Raw genomic sequence first — 16726 nt, 5'->3', positions numbered from 1 at the left:
AGTACAACTGGCTTCATCTGCTCTTTATTGAGTGAAGGAACCATCATAAATGAGGTATCCTTTTTGTACACAAGCTACCAAGCAGGTAACCCTTTAAATGTCAGACGTAACAAAAATAAAACTAAAGTTGTCCAAAAATTTTACGCACGGAAAAGAAGGATCGAAACTGGGTCTAGATTCCATTTCCACTTGAAAAAGGGTATGACATCACTTTAAGGAAAAAAACTCATTTCTCCCTCTCTTTCTGTGTGAGTGTGTGTGTGCGTGTGTGTATGACTCCCAATGCAGTCACTGTAAGGAAACGAAGCGATTCCATGTTCTTCGAGCGGCAGAAGCAAACAGTCCACTACCGAACGGACTGCATCTGTGCATGCCACTTTCGGTCCGATGCAATACGCCAACAGCAGCCATTTCTAATCCGTGAAAATGACTACCTTGGATTTCTCCCACTTCTCCTCTATTCTCTCTTTGCTAAAGCACTGCGGACTTCGAATTCGCCACCCCTACCCAATTGGAGCCCTCCCAACTGCTCCTGCAAGAAATCGAGCAATTCCGTTCTCCGAAATCATTCAGTTAAAACCTGAAGGAGAAGTGCCGCAGAAATAGCCTGATTCCTTTGCAAACGTATTCTCTCCTCGGCCATCAACAATTCCCTCTGGGCCTCAGCCCGCGCCGTTATTGAGGCTGTTCCATTAGTCACCCCCTTCCCACACAGCCTGCGACGTTCTCTCTCAGGGCTCCGAGTCTCTTAATCCGAGCCGGTAGGATCTTACAATGCTAGACCTTGTTACAATGAGTCATACATCAAAGTAGCTTTCTAGTGTGCCGGACGCAAATACACAGTCCCTAAATTTAATCTGGCATAAGAATTTACTGAGACCGGTTCTTTGTATGTGTCCGATTTTCATCTTATCTGTCTAATGTCATTTAGATCTTCGAGATTACATGCAGCTACCCAATATCTGTAAAAGTATAAATATCATAATATAGAAAGCAGAGTACTCATATTGACTGATACTGAAGAAAATCAGCGGTGACACTGGCAGCTCAAAGAAACAATGAATTGCAACTAAAAATGTATAGAGTAAATGTAATTTAAGGAAAAAAAGGTAAATTAAAGACCTCCCCCGATAAGAGAGAGAGAGAGAGAGAGAGAGAGAGAGAGAGAGAGAGAGAGAGAGAGAAAGAGAGAGAGAGAGAGAGACGCAACTAAGTGTGAGGAAACTCTAATCATGTGCTTTTTAATGCTGCTTACTTCGACTGTACAATTATGGATAACTAATTGTATAAAATGCGTAATTTTTTCAAGAAAACCTAAAGCCAAGAGACCATACAAAATGAAACAACAGACAAAACACAAAGAAACCGAACTAACATAGAGCACTTTCTCCTCTGAGCTTCAAAACGTTTCGAAAATCAATTCAAATCAACCGAGGTAATTAACGGTCCTATTCAGTGCGGGAAATCTGGGTTAATTTTGAAACGGAAAGTGCGGTTTCTGAAAGTACAGGTAATCAACAATTTCGGACTAGGAAACACAATCACAGCTATTCACTTTGAAAAGAAGAGAGTTTAATATTTATAAAAAAAAAAAAAAAATGTCGACTATCTCCAAGGCAAAACGGTATTTGGTAATTCAAAAAGAAGTTAAGCATTTATAAGAGTTACTTAAATAAAGCACTCAATCATTTAGAGAAAGCCTGATTCTAAAAGAAAGAATATTCGGTTATCTCAACGACGGTGAATCAAGTATTACCGATCGGAAACATTTCGTAACTAATGTTAATTTAAAAAGACTGCAGCTCGTCCCATTAAGATCGGTGCGCTGGTTTCAGACAGAGTATCAGAGATATCAACTATGAAGACGGGAAAAATAAAAACAAGTTAAAAATGCGCCGAAGTTTCTTCGGCGCAATCGAGTTTTCTGTACAGCCTATACAGCACACAATCAAGGCCACCGAAAATAGATCTATCTTTCGGTGGTCTCGGTATAATGCTGTATGAACAGCGGCCCATGAAACTTTAACCACAGCCCGGTGGTGGCCTATCCTATATAGCTGCCAGAAGCACGATTATGGTTAATCTTAACGTTAAATAAAATAAAAACTACTGAGGCTAGAGGGCTGCAATTTGCAGCCCTCTAGCCTCAGTAGTTTTTAAGGTCTGAGGGCGGACAGCAAAAAGTGCGGACAGAATAAAGTGCAAACGGACAGACAAAGCCGGCACAGTAGTTTTCTTTTGCAGAAAACTAAAAAGGTGACATCACCTAATTCATGACTTCCACTTCGACTAGAGCACTCAACCATTGATTAAGCTTTGTTCAATACTCTGGTTCAATGGATTCTTTACATTTCGCTGCCTACCCAGAATTCTATCTTCGTGTTCCCAGAGTGATATTGATTGCATCCAAAGTCTTGCCTCTTCACATTATTGGTGAATCAGCACTTTCAAAATGAACGAGGTGTTATAATTTCAGCTTTTAGTCGAAAGAAAAGTCCTTGAAAACCTCTGATATATATCATCGCAATCAATCTATTTTTTCAGCGGCTAGAAACGCCAAATGTTCCGTGACTAAAATATGCAGGTCACCGTCAAGAAATAATGACTCCAATGTAATAAAGGCTATGAGATGGTGAACAACATAATATTGCTGAGCTGGAATATGAAGAGGCGGCCAGGTTTTGGAAATTTCCCTACATGGAAATTCCATTTCATGAATCATACACAGAGGAAGAATGGGATGATTAATAGTATATTTATTTTTATTATTGTTTTATTGAACTGTCATTTTAAGGAAATAACTTTCTGCTGACAGAATAAAAGTTGAAAATGATCAAGTTGTAGTGCAAGTATTTTGAAGGGCATACACAATTTAATCAAATGATGTATAACGTAAAAGGGTAAAATAGATTTATCCGTTAAAAGCACGAATACAACTGCAAATTATGGCAACTTTCATGGCAATAACTAACAAAAGCCGATGAGCCAAAAATGAATGAAATCTTAGGAAAAGCTCGTCAAACAGGGCACCAATTTAAAGCATGAGAAACAAGTCAAGAGGACACGATCTTAATGATGAGAATAACATTCAGAGACATGAAACACATATCCTGATAAAACAAACAATTAGCGCATATATCTGAGGCTGCTTACAAATACAAGCGGTTTTACTGGGAAGTATAGAGAAAAACTTCCAAGTTCTTATATACGGTTCACAAAGTTATTTCGAAAACAAACTATTAGTCGCTACAATAACTTGTCATCTATCCTTTTTTTCTGTTGAAAAATGATGATCTGAAAATAACATTTTTCCTTCTGTTAAAAATCTTTAGTAAGGATTTCGCCTAAAATTTCCGTAGCAACATTTCTTTAAACGAATAAATTTATACTTTAAACAGTTTTGGTAACACACAGTCCTTCGCACAGAATAATCTAATCATAAAAACGCTCGCGAAAAAGAAACAGGCAAGACATAAAGTATCACCTCCCCCCAACCCCCCAACCTCCCGCCTCCAAAGAAAGCATTACGTTGGAAAGCTACAAATAAGTGCGAGTATGCAGTGGTTTTATCCCAGAAATGAGTTACGATAAATAAGTTATCCCCTTACTTGTTATGTTGCAACACCGTTACTTTTAATCAAGGAATTATAATTTATAATCACAAGCGCATCACCGGATTATAACCTGAATGATTTTGCAAATCAAAAAAGGGATTAATTTAGACCGAAAACGTACGAGATGAATCGATCAAACGTAAAATAACACTTACTGAGTATTACTGATAAACAATTCAACAAATGAAACAAAGTAAAGTGAATCTTTATTAACCCACGTTTATTTTCCTGTTTTACCCTTGCAAAAACAGTGCAGAGCGCGCTGCGGAAGAAAATAAAGGCATTTAGCACAAGAGCCAGAACTCCCAACATTATGACAATGGCATTAAGAGTCAACAATTGAATTCCATGTTTGTAACTACATTTGTTTGGAATACAAACAAAAGCAATTTAGCTCTGAATACTAACGTGGTAGTCGTAGCGGTGGGTGTTATACATCGAGCTCACGGAGGAGAGGAAGTACTCATAAGGAGGAGAAGAAGCACAAGGAGGAGGAGGAGGAGGAGGAGGAGGAGGAGGAGGAGGAGGAGGAGGAGGAGGAGGAGGAGGAGGAGGAGGAGGAGGAGGAGGAGAGGTCACAGTATTATAGTGAATGACCCATTTCCATGTCGATGTGATGTTCTAAGGATCATAAAGCCAAGTAAAGAGAACGTATTCTGTGAACATAAGAAAAGCAAATAAACAAGAGCACAAAAAATTGACCGGGGGAAATTAGAGCACTGTAAATATGCGCTAAAAAAAATACTTGGAAACTAATCAAGCAAAACAGTTGCAACTTAAAACACAAACAATATAATAAATCTCAGTCTTCGCGATCATGAAGGTAGTTCAGACAAGAGACAAGCATATCTATAATCAGCAAGTATTTCATAAAACCCAAACTCAGCTGCCCTTTGTGACCACAGTTCAGTAAAACTTCAGCATTTTAGCAAAGTTCGTTTGCGAGTTCTATTTGTGTGCCTGAGCTCCTCATAGGTTCATAATATGGATGCCACTGAACAAAGAATGCAGTAGGCAAGGAAGAATGAAATGACTTCTAAAGAAAATTAAATAAAGAATGAACTTAAAATTTAATTTCTAAGATTTCATGTAACAAAAGGCCTCTCAACAAGCAGAGGCCTCTCTCATATTGCGAAAGAATAATTAAACAGACTGCTACCGTCCCGAAGGTAATAAGACAAAGCAAGCAGGATGGTCTCTCTCCCGGAGGGGTCAATTCATATCTTCCTACTTCCGCCTTCAAGCCACGGAGCACAGAAATGGGAAGCATAAATGCCTGAAAATGTTGGAAAAAATTGTGCGGCGTGCAGGAACCCTTTTGCGCAAATAAAAGGATAAAAAAAGGAGACTAGACACTCACAAAGAGATGTCCTTATGTACTGTGTGTGTGTGTGTGTGTGTGTGTGTGTAAGTGAATTGTAGATTTAACATTAGATCTCGACGTCACAGCAACCACAGTTATTGAAATGCAAAGTACGCGCGCGCACACACATATATGTACAGTATATATATATATATATATATATATATATATATATATATATATATATATATATATATATATATATATATATATATATATATATATATATATATATATATATGTACATATATATGTGTGTGTATATATATATATATATATATATATATATATATATATATATATATATATATATATATGCATACATGTAGATAGATGTAGATATACACTGGGTACATGGCAAGAGGAAATTGAAGAAGCAAAATGCAAGATCATATGCCTTTACAGCAACTTCAGGCCCTGTTTATATATTATATCACGTTGATATTCCCATGATATAAGATAGAAAGACTGATAGATGGATAGATAGGTTGATATATATATATATATATATATATATATATATATATATATATATATATATATATGTATACTTGCTGACCAACCCGGCAATGCCCGGAAGAACTTTGAAGAACTCAGAAAATTTTACTACATCCCTTTGAATTGTTTCGTCGTGTAAAGTATGTGTACTATCATTGAAAATACTTTTCTTTCCTGTGGTTAATATTTCTGTCTTGAATTTAGCCTATTACTTTAACTAAACATGATATATACATATATCCTGCACTTATCTGATTAAAATGGTGAGAGAGAGAGAGAGAGAGAGAGAGAATTACTGACATGCAGTGGCAAACATTCTCGTTTTTTTTCTAGTATGACCTGTTTAACTCCATTCATAAAGGGAATTTATAAATGAGAAAGAAAAAGAGATAAAGAGAGAGAAAGAGACTGCAAGCATGAATTTACTTTCAATAGTTAAAAACCTCATAGATAAATTCCGCTCCAGATTTTTTTTTTTTTTTTTTTTTTTTTTTTTTTTTGAGAGAGAGAGAGAGAGAGAGAGAGAGAGAGAGAGAGAGAGAGAGAGAGAGAGAGAGAGAGTCTGATAGAAGTGGTTGCTCCATGGTGAAGTTGTCGTCCCAGATGGTGGTGTTGCCAAACTACACACACACACACACACATACACACACACACACACACACACACACACACACACACACATATATATATATATATATATATATATATATATATATATATATATATATATATATATATATATATATATATATATATATATATATATATATATATATATATATATATATATATATATATTTATAGTATATACGTGTGTGTATGTATGGATGCATTTTTGCAATTATGAATGTATGTATGTATGTATGTACGTATTTGATAACTCAAGTATTGGTCTTCCAAGTAATCTTATAAGTTGCTTTACTATAGAAGGCCGAAGGAATGAGGTAACGATGCTGGACAGTACAGAAAGTGAAGGAAGAAATGAGCTCAAAAACACAACGCCCCAGAGGGCCTCAGGGAAATGCCAGAATATTGCACATTTCGACTGCCAATAACTCGTAAGATGTACCCTTTTGCAACATCGATGCTGCAAAACGTATCGGAAACTGTTAGAAGAGAGGAGGGGGCGGAAGAGGGGGGGCGACATCAAGAGATCCCATTTTGTGTCTCACAAGATATATATTCCAGCCCTACTTTCCAAACAGTTGCTCATAACTGTTGCGGCAGTGTAATTACCCTTTTCCAGCAAGAGACGGCGCTTTTATGTTTACTACAGAGGAGGAATGTCCTATTCCATCCCACTTATAACACCTTTTAATATCATGCCCAATCTGGTGGACATTCCACGTTGAAATGCGAAATTTACACTGACGCCAGTAAAATGAAATCATTTATTTTCTGTGGGTGGTGTATATGTGCACACGAGCAAGTGCATACACAGTTTTTTTCATGTACGTGTGCCTCTTTGGCTCTCAATTCTCGGACAAATTACTCTTCTCTAAATAAATTCAATGCGTCTTATTCTAAAATTCTGGCCTTCTAATTTCCTAGTTCTCGTCTGAGACGGACTGGGATTACTGTATAACTACTTAAGGATTATGTAGACCGAATAATGAATAATATTCCACAACCGCTCTCAACTTACTCTCCCTGTCTGAAACATGAACTGGTCATACATATTCTTTAAAACTACAGTCTTATTGCTTTATCTTATGTTATTTGTGATCAACGTTCTCATCTCAAACCTAACTTGACCACACACCATAACCTCAACTCCCTTCTTTTGTTTCACCGAAATGGCTCTCACCAAAACGATCCACTGTGGATCATCTTGACCTTTTGATGTTTGGTCCTCCTCTCTGAAGGACTCTGTGGCTGTCTTTGTGTCGCTCCTGATATCTCTCGGGCACTTGACAGAACCTGGGACTATGTAACCCCGACCTTCTGGTTCATGCTTTTTGTTCCTTTCTCAGTAAAGTAATCTCTAGATAATCAAATTAATGAATTTTTTCTAACTGATATTATATATTGACTTGATCAGTCCATGGTTGGATACTCCCACATATTAGAGCCTTCATCGGCGGCAGTCCCCCCAACAACCCCAACCAAGTTTTGGACTTCTCTCATTGCTCCTGTGTTCAAGGAAAGCGTATCCCTTAATGTTCGGTTTAAGTAAGTCATATATATATATATATATATATATATATATATATATATATATATATATATATATATATATATATATACATATACATATGTGTGTGTGTGTATATATGTATATATATATACTGTATATATATACATATATAATTATATGCATATAAATGAGAGTACGTATACATACATGCATACACGCACAGGCACACACACATATATATATGGCCAAAAATTGTCCCAAAGGCTTCATATGAAAATACGAACAAGATAGGCTATTTGCGTTGGTTGTACTTTGAATTTAACAGAGAAATCGTCCATCTATCTACAAATAACTTTACTCCCTGCTTCCCGACATATGCTAAACTCAGGAGATGTCTGTTATACTTCCAGATTAATTATGATATATTTACCGACAGATGTTTAGGTCATGACATTCGTACTTCTTATACGTTCCGCTCTATATGCCCCTTAATAAAAGCAGTCCACTATACATTCTCTTAGTATCACTTCATAACATATAAGAAATGACACCACAATTGAAGCGGACGCAAAAGTAATGAACCCGCTGGAGACTAACCTCTATTACGAACTATTACATGAAATAAGATATAAATTAATACCTATAATACATAGAAAAAACAAATCCACCAAATGATAACGAGCTAAGAAGAAACATTTCCATAAAAAACAATCGCACCACAAACAACAAACAACAAGCAAGACCAGCCCGACACCTTTCCCCTGCAGTCAAAATGAATCGAAGCAATGCAGGAACAATAGAGATTTAAAGCAAGTTCACAACACGCTCGAGTCCAGAGGCCAACAAAGATCAAATGAATTGACTGACGCGGAAAGACAGCTGCGGCACGGTCAACTGTAAAAGGTCGGCACTGGAATTTGCTCTTAGGCCCAGAGAGAGAGAGAGAGAGAGAGAGAGAGAGAGAGAGAGAGAGAGTATATACGAGTGTGCGTGCGTTTACATTTACGTAAGGTAACCTATTTCCATTCATAGTGGCTTCACCCATTTGAAACTAGAACAATGGCCTTGTGTTGTACAAACTGAGCGTGAATCGTGTTTAGGCAAACTGTCTGCTACAGGATAATTAAATGCTGGAATTTTATAGAAGACGAGAATATATAAACAACACCGAACACCACTATTTCCGTCGAATTATGAAGGATACCCACAAAGCTCTAGTTATAGAGGGACATCAAAGAACTCCGACGCAATCGATATACACCCCATAGCCTTGCAGTAGCACAATATGAGCTCAGCTCAATTAATCCATATGAAACGGAGAAGATTAATTCGAACGGCATGGTACATCAAAGGGAGTGTCCCTGAGACTGCATAACATTAAACATGTAAATGCCCTCTTCTTCTTCGTTTTAACGTGCTTTTTCCCATTTTTTTTATATGGGGTAAGCACGACGCCTTCTTTTTGAAGGACTTTTGATTTGGCGTTGGGGTAGGCCATAGCCTCGATCGGCTGCCCTGCCTGACATCGCTTAGACCCCGGTAACGATGTGTACGTGTATCATACCAATCCCCAGCTCCCTTTCTCCCAGCAGCGAGGAGAACTGGGCGGTTAGGTCGACAGTTCGAGACGTGTGAGGTGTCTGTTATGTTTTTTAAAAGATGTTTTAGAAGACTTTTACCTCAGGCTAACGAAGCTTGACAGAAATTCTATATTCTTCCCTGTCTGTCTGTCTGCCCGTCGGCAAGATGTTTGAAACGAACCGTTGAGTAGCTTATGGGATTCATCCAAACGTGAATTAGGATTTTTCCCTTTGTTGATGTGTCTATGTGTCTTGACTTGGTTCTCGAATGGATCTGGGATGTTTTCGGATTCTTGTGTTGCTTAGGTCTAGGAAACTGATTTGGAGGCCTTTTGGGAAAAACGCAAACCGATGTGTAGCATAGAAACATCGCGACGTGGTTTTTTATGTGGGTCTCGGCAACTGTAGTTTCATATGCCTTTGGCAGAGTTATGAGCTCTAATTTGGATATGTGTTACTAAACATTAATATCCTTTGTATTGAAGATAAAACTGTCTTTGATATGGTGATATAATTTGTCTGTTTTATATTTAAATTACATACTTTTTGGGTATTCGTGTTAACCTTCTCAACTAATTTCCGTATTGATGTGGCGTATATTTTTGTGCTGAAAATGTATTTGCATATTTTATCCTGCTTTAAAATTCATTAACGTTATTTATTTCCTCATATTTCAAGCTTGTGATGAATTATAAGTTTTTTGTATAATTTATTTGTTAGCTTTTGCTTTCGCTGTAAGCGTGTTTTTAGGCAAAAGCAGTAGATATTTCATTTGAATGTAAAGGTAGGTGGCTTTCTGCGTTGTATACGAATGCCGTAATCGAGATCCGCAATGTACTGTAATATTCCGTACAACTTTTGCACATGAAATGAAAACCGATAAAACCCCCTACTCAGCACAGACACCATTCAACATACATATGTACCATTAATCTGCTCTGAAATAGTCGCAATGCGCAATTTAACAAGTTAAGTATACGTTAGTTTAACCAGACCACTGAGCTGATTAACAGCTCTCCTAGGGCTGGCCCGAAGGATTAGACTTATTTTGCGTAGCTAAGAACCAGTTGGTTACCTAGCAACGGGACCTACAGCTTATTGTGGAATCCGAACCACATTACACCGAGAAATGAATTTCTATCACCATAAATAAATTCCTCTAACTCTTCATTGGCCGGCCGGAGAATCGAACGCGGGCCCAGCACAGTGCTAGCCGAGAACGATATCGACCGGTCCAAAGAGGAACTGGTTAACAGATTCATACAGGCCACGAACCTATTATTTAAAAGATGCTAAGCATTGAAGGACTACATGAACAAAAACCTCCAATCATAAAAATATTTTTTGACATAAAGGACGTCTTGAACTAGATGAACCTTTATACAATAATTACCATTTATCTACAACAATCATAAAAGAGATATGTGTCTTTTTAAGAGCAACCATCAATTCGCAAGTTACCTGCAGTTAACTTCAACCAATTACTATCTGGATATAAATGTGAGTACCGACACTTGCAACAGCGATCGTATGAGGGCCCATCAGCAAGTAAAGAGAAGCACTACTCACCTTTGGCCATCGAAGGCAAAACTGAAAGAAGAATCAGGAAGAGTATTAAGCCCGACTTTTCAGGCATACAAGAGCCATTCAACGTCCCACAATTTCTTGAGCAGAAAAGGTCACGACCAGAGACGCTCTTGCATGCCAGTCTATCTTCTCCCAAGGTTACCTCGTGAGAGACTCTTGATTTCTTCAGGGGCAATATTCTAAAATATTCTTCTCCCATGACAGCTCTTTTCTTTCCAAGCCTCTTCTCACAACTCGCCGTCATTGCACTGTCCATCAATGTGCTGCTCAACTATCAGATATTTGCCAATGACTCGTCACTGAGAATTGGAACATCCATCGTCCTAAGGAAGGGAGTCATGTATTTTCCTAAAGAAAAACAGGTATATATGAATATTTCTATCTTTTTTGGCTTCAAAAATTCTTTCTCTTCGATCGGAAGGTTGCGGTTCGGGGCGAATAGAGTGCCGAGGTTCACAGACCGCAGGATTTACAAAAGATGTCTTCACCTTATTTCGACTTCAGGCACATGGTCAAGTTGTGTATCCTTGCGGGGAACCAATCTGTAAGAAACAAGAAAACCACAAGTTAAGTTTGGACTACAACGATTTCGTACATCTCGTTCTCGATGTAAATCTAATATCTGTGTAAATGATACTTTTACTGTTCGGAAAAATCTTGCTTTAAAGACTTACAGTACAGTGCATACTAAGAAATGTGACCAGAACAAAGTTCACCCTTTCACCTATGAATACTGTTGTTTTTAATTAGTAATAAGACAGGGAACACCTCCAAACATTAAAGAGCCATGGTTAAAAACAATGATTTCATGGGGGTATTCACCTATTTTTCTTCTTCATTATTACCTGTATTCTTAAGCATTCTCCCCCTACAAGCGTTTCCCATAATCGTATAACTTAATGTAGGACAGTCCCTCATTTACGTCATATTTAAACTCTTCAATATCTTATTCCTCAAAATCCTATTCTTCCTCGTTTTCTTTGTTACTTTTTTCATTCATGCCTTGACGACAAACACAACACAAACATGTCTAGACAAAACTATTACTTTTTCGTGTAAGTAAACATCAGCAGAACCTTAGGTCTTAAGTCAGTGGTACCCAATAAATCGTAAATATCAAGTAAACAACAACAATGAAAAATTTTTTTGATTAATTCACATAATTCATGTAAGATGGTTCCGTGTCTATTCATTTATTTATTCATGAATAAATAAATTAATAAACAAATAATTAAAAGTAAACATTATATATATATATATATATATATATATATATATATATATATATATATATATATATATATATATATATATATAGAGAGAGAGAGAGAGAGAGAGAGAGAGAGAGAGAGAGAGAGAGAGAGAGAGAGAGAGAGAGAGAGAGAGAGAGAGAGAGAGAGTTTATTTATTCAGCAGAGCATACTTTGATTTCAATCATCTACAATAATTGGACAACCAGTGGATGGGGAGAGAGAGAGAGAGAGAGAGAGAGAGAGAGAGAGAGAGAGAGAGAGAGGAGAGAGAGAGAGAGTTGCCCGACACCGATAATGAAATAAACAACTGAAGGTCAAAGCTAATTGCATTTGTAATTAGCCTATACATTCACCCAGTTAATACTGGACTATAGGTATCAAAGGCGCTTTTACCACGCTAATGAATAGAAGATTAATGATAACGAAGACCCCCGTTTCTTCTAACCCTTCTTCCTCTGTGTGAATTCCCCACACCTGATGACCAAGCAGAAGGGTGAATTAATGAAAATGATAACAATAGACGATTTCGTGTTTCAAAATGTTTCTTAGAAGCCAAGGCACCAGAAAAATGATGACGTCAGTAACGATGAAGACTAACGAGAAGTTAACTGAAAAAGCCCATTAGGCTTAGGGTAAATATCATGCGAGAAAAAAAAATGAAGTACGCCCTTATATTTACAAAACACCTTCTTAGCCGCCGGTGCTCTGCGCCATCGCCTTCTGCAGCATAAAGAAGACCTGGCAGGATGAATAGTGTTGCCGAGGGAAGATTCTCCAGGTTGTTAGCTGCTTTGAGAGGGATTCCTTTGAATGGCTCGTTACTTGAAAAGAAGTACTGAAGCACACGCTACGATGGCAAGATGATGATAACATCAACAATAACGAGAATATCATTTGTGACATTTCTTGAACGCAGAAGGAAACTTGAACGCAGAAGGAAAAATAAACTCCAAGCAGATATATATTAGTCAAGATTCGGAATTCTTATTCTCTGCTTTATAATATTATTAATAATTGAATGTTACCTATAAGATCTTCTGACGATAGCAAGATGATGATAACATCAACAATAACGAGAACATCATTTATGACATTTCTTGAACACAGAAGAACAAATAAACTCCAAGCAGATATTAGTCAAAGATTCGGAATTCTTATTCTCTACTTTATAATATTATTAATAATTGAAATGTTTACCTACAAGATTTTCTGAGTTAGGTGCACCAGATCTAAAATCTACATAGTTTGGCAAATAATCTCAAATAATTCATTAACTTGATTTTTCTAGACACGTGTGTTCTTTATTGCCGTGGAGGATGCCCGTAGGATGCATAGTATAACTTTTAGCTCCCAATCATGGTCACAGGTATTTCAAAGCTTCATACTTTACCTTTGCAACATAAGTATACCTTAGTTTAACCAGATCACTAAGCTGATTAACAGCTCTCCTAGGGCTGGCCCGAAGGATCAGATTTATTTTACGTGGCTAAGAACCAATTGGTTACCTAGCAACGGGACCTACAGCTTATTGTGGAATCCGAACCACATTGTAACGCGAAATGAATTTCTATCACCAGAAATAAATTCCTCTAATTCTTCATTGGCCGGTCGGAGAATCGAACGCGGGCTCGGCAGTGTGCTAGCCGAGAACGGTACCTTTGCAACTGCAGGTGTTACTTAAGGTCGAAGATAAAAAAATGAATATAAACAATAAAGGTAATACGAACAATAACTACATCACTCTCCGGAAGGGATAAGCGTTCAAAGGTGTTTAAAATTAACAATATTACTAACTATATGTTAATGTTAACTGTGCCTTTCAAAAGTCAGTACTGACGAGAGAGAGAGAGAGAGAGAGAGAGAGAGAGAGAGAGAGAAGCATTCAGAAAAATTTATTCCACTAAATTCAGATTCATGCAATCATGAAACAATTCCATGGCTTGGAACACAGACTAACAACGGCTAATGAGGGCAATGGAAGGGGCTCGATATTCCAGCCAGAGTTCCGGTTAAATCCAGTTGGTTTTCTAAGGGACCGTTGCTTTTAGACACGAACTTGTGCTTCGTAGTTACAGAATTAAATTCCAGATTAATTAATGAATATTTTTTCTCACTTTTTCTACAAGTTAACAAGAATTTCAAGTTTAACTTATCTCGGCACATGAATTTAAACAGAAACAAGACTGAAAATTACTCTGATGTACGGTATGTTTACCTTATCAGTAGTTCGCGTCGAGAATTTAGTAACTTCTCTGTCAGTGAAAGCATTAGGTCCTCCTTCTACTTGATTAATTTCATCCAGGAATTTAATTCAGTATCAAGATGTCTGCATATTTCTACCAAACATAATTTCACGAAATTACCATAATCAACAGAGAGAGAGAGAGAGAGAGAGAGAGAGAGAGAGAGAGAGAGAGAGAGAGAGAGAGAGAGAGAGAGAGAGAGAGAGAATTCTTTAACTATAAGGATGATAGCAAGGCTATAACTGAAATATTGGGCAAGGAAGAAAGAGAACTGAAAAAGGAAAAGATTTATTTCATTCAGCAGCACCTGTCCTTCACTACAGACATTTCCTCTTGCATAGTCACTTCGTTTTCTCTTTGCCTTTCATCCTTTCCCCTCTTGCATCTCGATGTTATTTTTTCTTGTTCTCAAGGCGTCCAATTTGCTCCCGGGTCGTTAGAGCTAAGATCTGGGTAGTATGAAGTTCGTTCATGGCCTTTGCGAGATTTTAACCAGCATGCTGCTTCCTTTCAACGACCACTCATCCGGTATCAAAGTATTCTCGGACACCATTCTCTTCTTCCCTAGGAAATTTTCTTTTACGTTATACCCTATTGTTACTCCTAACGATTTTTTTTTTTAAACGGCCTCAAACGATTATTCTTCTTTTGCGTTGCTAGTGCTGCAATCCCTACCAGATGCTCCTGTTCTCCAGTACTCTATTGAAGTGCACCTCTTCCCCTTGATGGTGTGTAATTCTCTCTCTCTCTCTCTCTCTCTCTCTCTCTCTCTCTCTCTCTCTCTCTCTCTCTCTCTCTCTCTCTTGTGTGTGTGTGTTCACAGGCAATTCGGAGAATCGCCAAAGCCAAAATAAAGCAAAAATAGAGACATGGTTCCTCCATCCTGAAGAAAACGCGTTACATGTCTCGCTTTACCAACTTGAAGTAGTTTCGTCGAGGTCCCTCACACTTCCCATAACCCTTAACCTTGAGACAACTGAGAAAATGTGTGAATAACGTGACGGTACGGGCGAGAGGTTCGAGATGATAAATTTACATGTCTTGTGAAATCCAAACATGGCAGACAATCTCCTTCCTCTAATTTCGCGCGAGAGGAGTTCTGTCGAGACAAAACAAATTCATTCTAGGTCCCAGAATCCTAAAATGGAATCGTTTCAGCCTCTACTCTTTCCCATTAACTGGCAGTCCAGACAAGATTATTTTCCGTCGTCAAAAACATGCATATGCGTAATGGAATGGTGAACAAAAAACGAGATTGCTTGCCACAAGCCTAATTACACGGGGAAATAGTCATTCACTAACTGATTATTTTTCGCATGGGAAAGTTATTTAAGCCGGAGCAATAATTTAATATCTCACGACTACTTCGGGTAAGTGGGTGATGACCAAAAAAAAAAAAAAAAAAAAAAACCGAGACTAATTGTCAAGCAAGAACATGCTACTAAAAAGCTAATATGAAAGGAAATAATTTACGACATAGAGTAAGGAGAATAAAAACGCAAGTAAGTGATGTGTTGGGGAGGAGACACGACAAGGTAGAGGGTGAGAGGAAGAAGAACCATAAGAAAAAACACATATAAACGCAAAAAAATCCTTTCGAGGTTGAAAATATATTTTATTACTAACGCGCTTACCAAAAAAAACAGACTTTTTTCCCAAGATAAACATATTCCGAGAAGTCAATTGGTGAATGGAATCATATTATGACAGTAAAAACTAAATATATAAAAGTTGCTGGAAAATATCAACCTGATATCACATTACAAGGTTCAAAGTAAGAGCGCCAACACACATATAAATAGCTGTTCTCGTAGAAAAGACCGACCGTATTTCCAAACATTATTCAGCATTGGCATAAAAGTCTTCGGCTGTTGATTTCTGTTCATATATGCATCCCCTAAATAATCATACCTAGAATAAGATCTTTGATATAAGGACTAAACGTTCTCATAACGTGAATAACCACTCTGGGTATTCTGAATTCCAAAAAATATTATGAGAGGTCTGTAGATTTAGCTTTATGAGATTTACATTGTCAAGCCAAACAATGGGACACTATCGGGCATTCAGCGTTTAAAAGTTAAAAGAGGGAGTTGGAGTGGTAGGAGAGCAAGATAAAGAGGTCCAGAAAATAAAGGATCTAAAGGTGGAACTGGGAGGCATCCCCACAGCTGCATAGAAAAGTATCAGTTAGAAAGGTCGCACAGCAAGGCTGAAGAAAGTAAGAGGGGAATGGAGGTAAAGGAATACAAAGTGGGTGCACCTAGGGGACGAAGGGGGGCTGTAAAGTTAAGTATACCTTATTTTGACCAGACCACTGAGCTGATTACAGCTCTCCTAGGGCTGGCCCGAAGGATTAGACTTATTTTACGTGGCTAAGAACCAGCTGGTTACCTAGCAACGGGACCTACAGCTTATTGTGGAATCCGAACTACGTTATAGCGAGAAATG

General features: G+C 37.7%; 1 protein-coding gene across 2 annotated transcripts in view; it reads right to left on the bottom strand.

The window, feature by feature from the left end:
• Positions 1–16726, bottom strand: part of LOC136843625 (limbic system-associated membrane protein-like) — a 146908-nt gene that overhangs the window by 26267 nt on the left and 103915 nt on the right. For both annotated transcript variants that reach the window (XM_067112170.1, XM_067112171.1), the window contains one exon: positions 10762–11321. In XM_067112170.1, the coding sequence (XP_066968271.1) occupies positions 10762–11035 (274 nt within the window). In that variant the 5' untranslated portion in view covers positions 11036–11321. The remainder of the gene's footprint in view (positions 1–10761; positions 11322–16726) is intronic.

The sequence above is a fragment of the Macrobrachium rosenbergii genome, chromosome 12 (genome assembly GCF_040412425.1).
Source record: "Macrobrachium rosenbergii isolate ZJJX-2024 chromosome 12, ASM4041242v1, whole genome shotgun sequence".
NCBI lineage: Eukaryota > Metazoa > Arthropoda > Malacostraca > Decapoda > Palaemonidae > Macrobrachium > Macrobrachium rosenbergii.
This window is presented reverse-complemented; position numbering and strand designations above follow the sequence as displayed.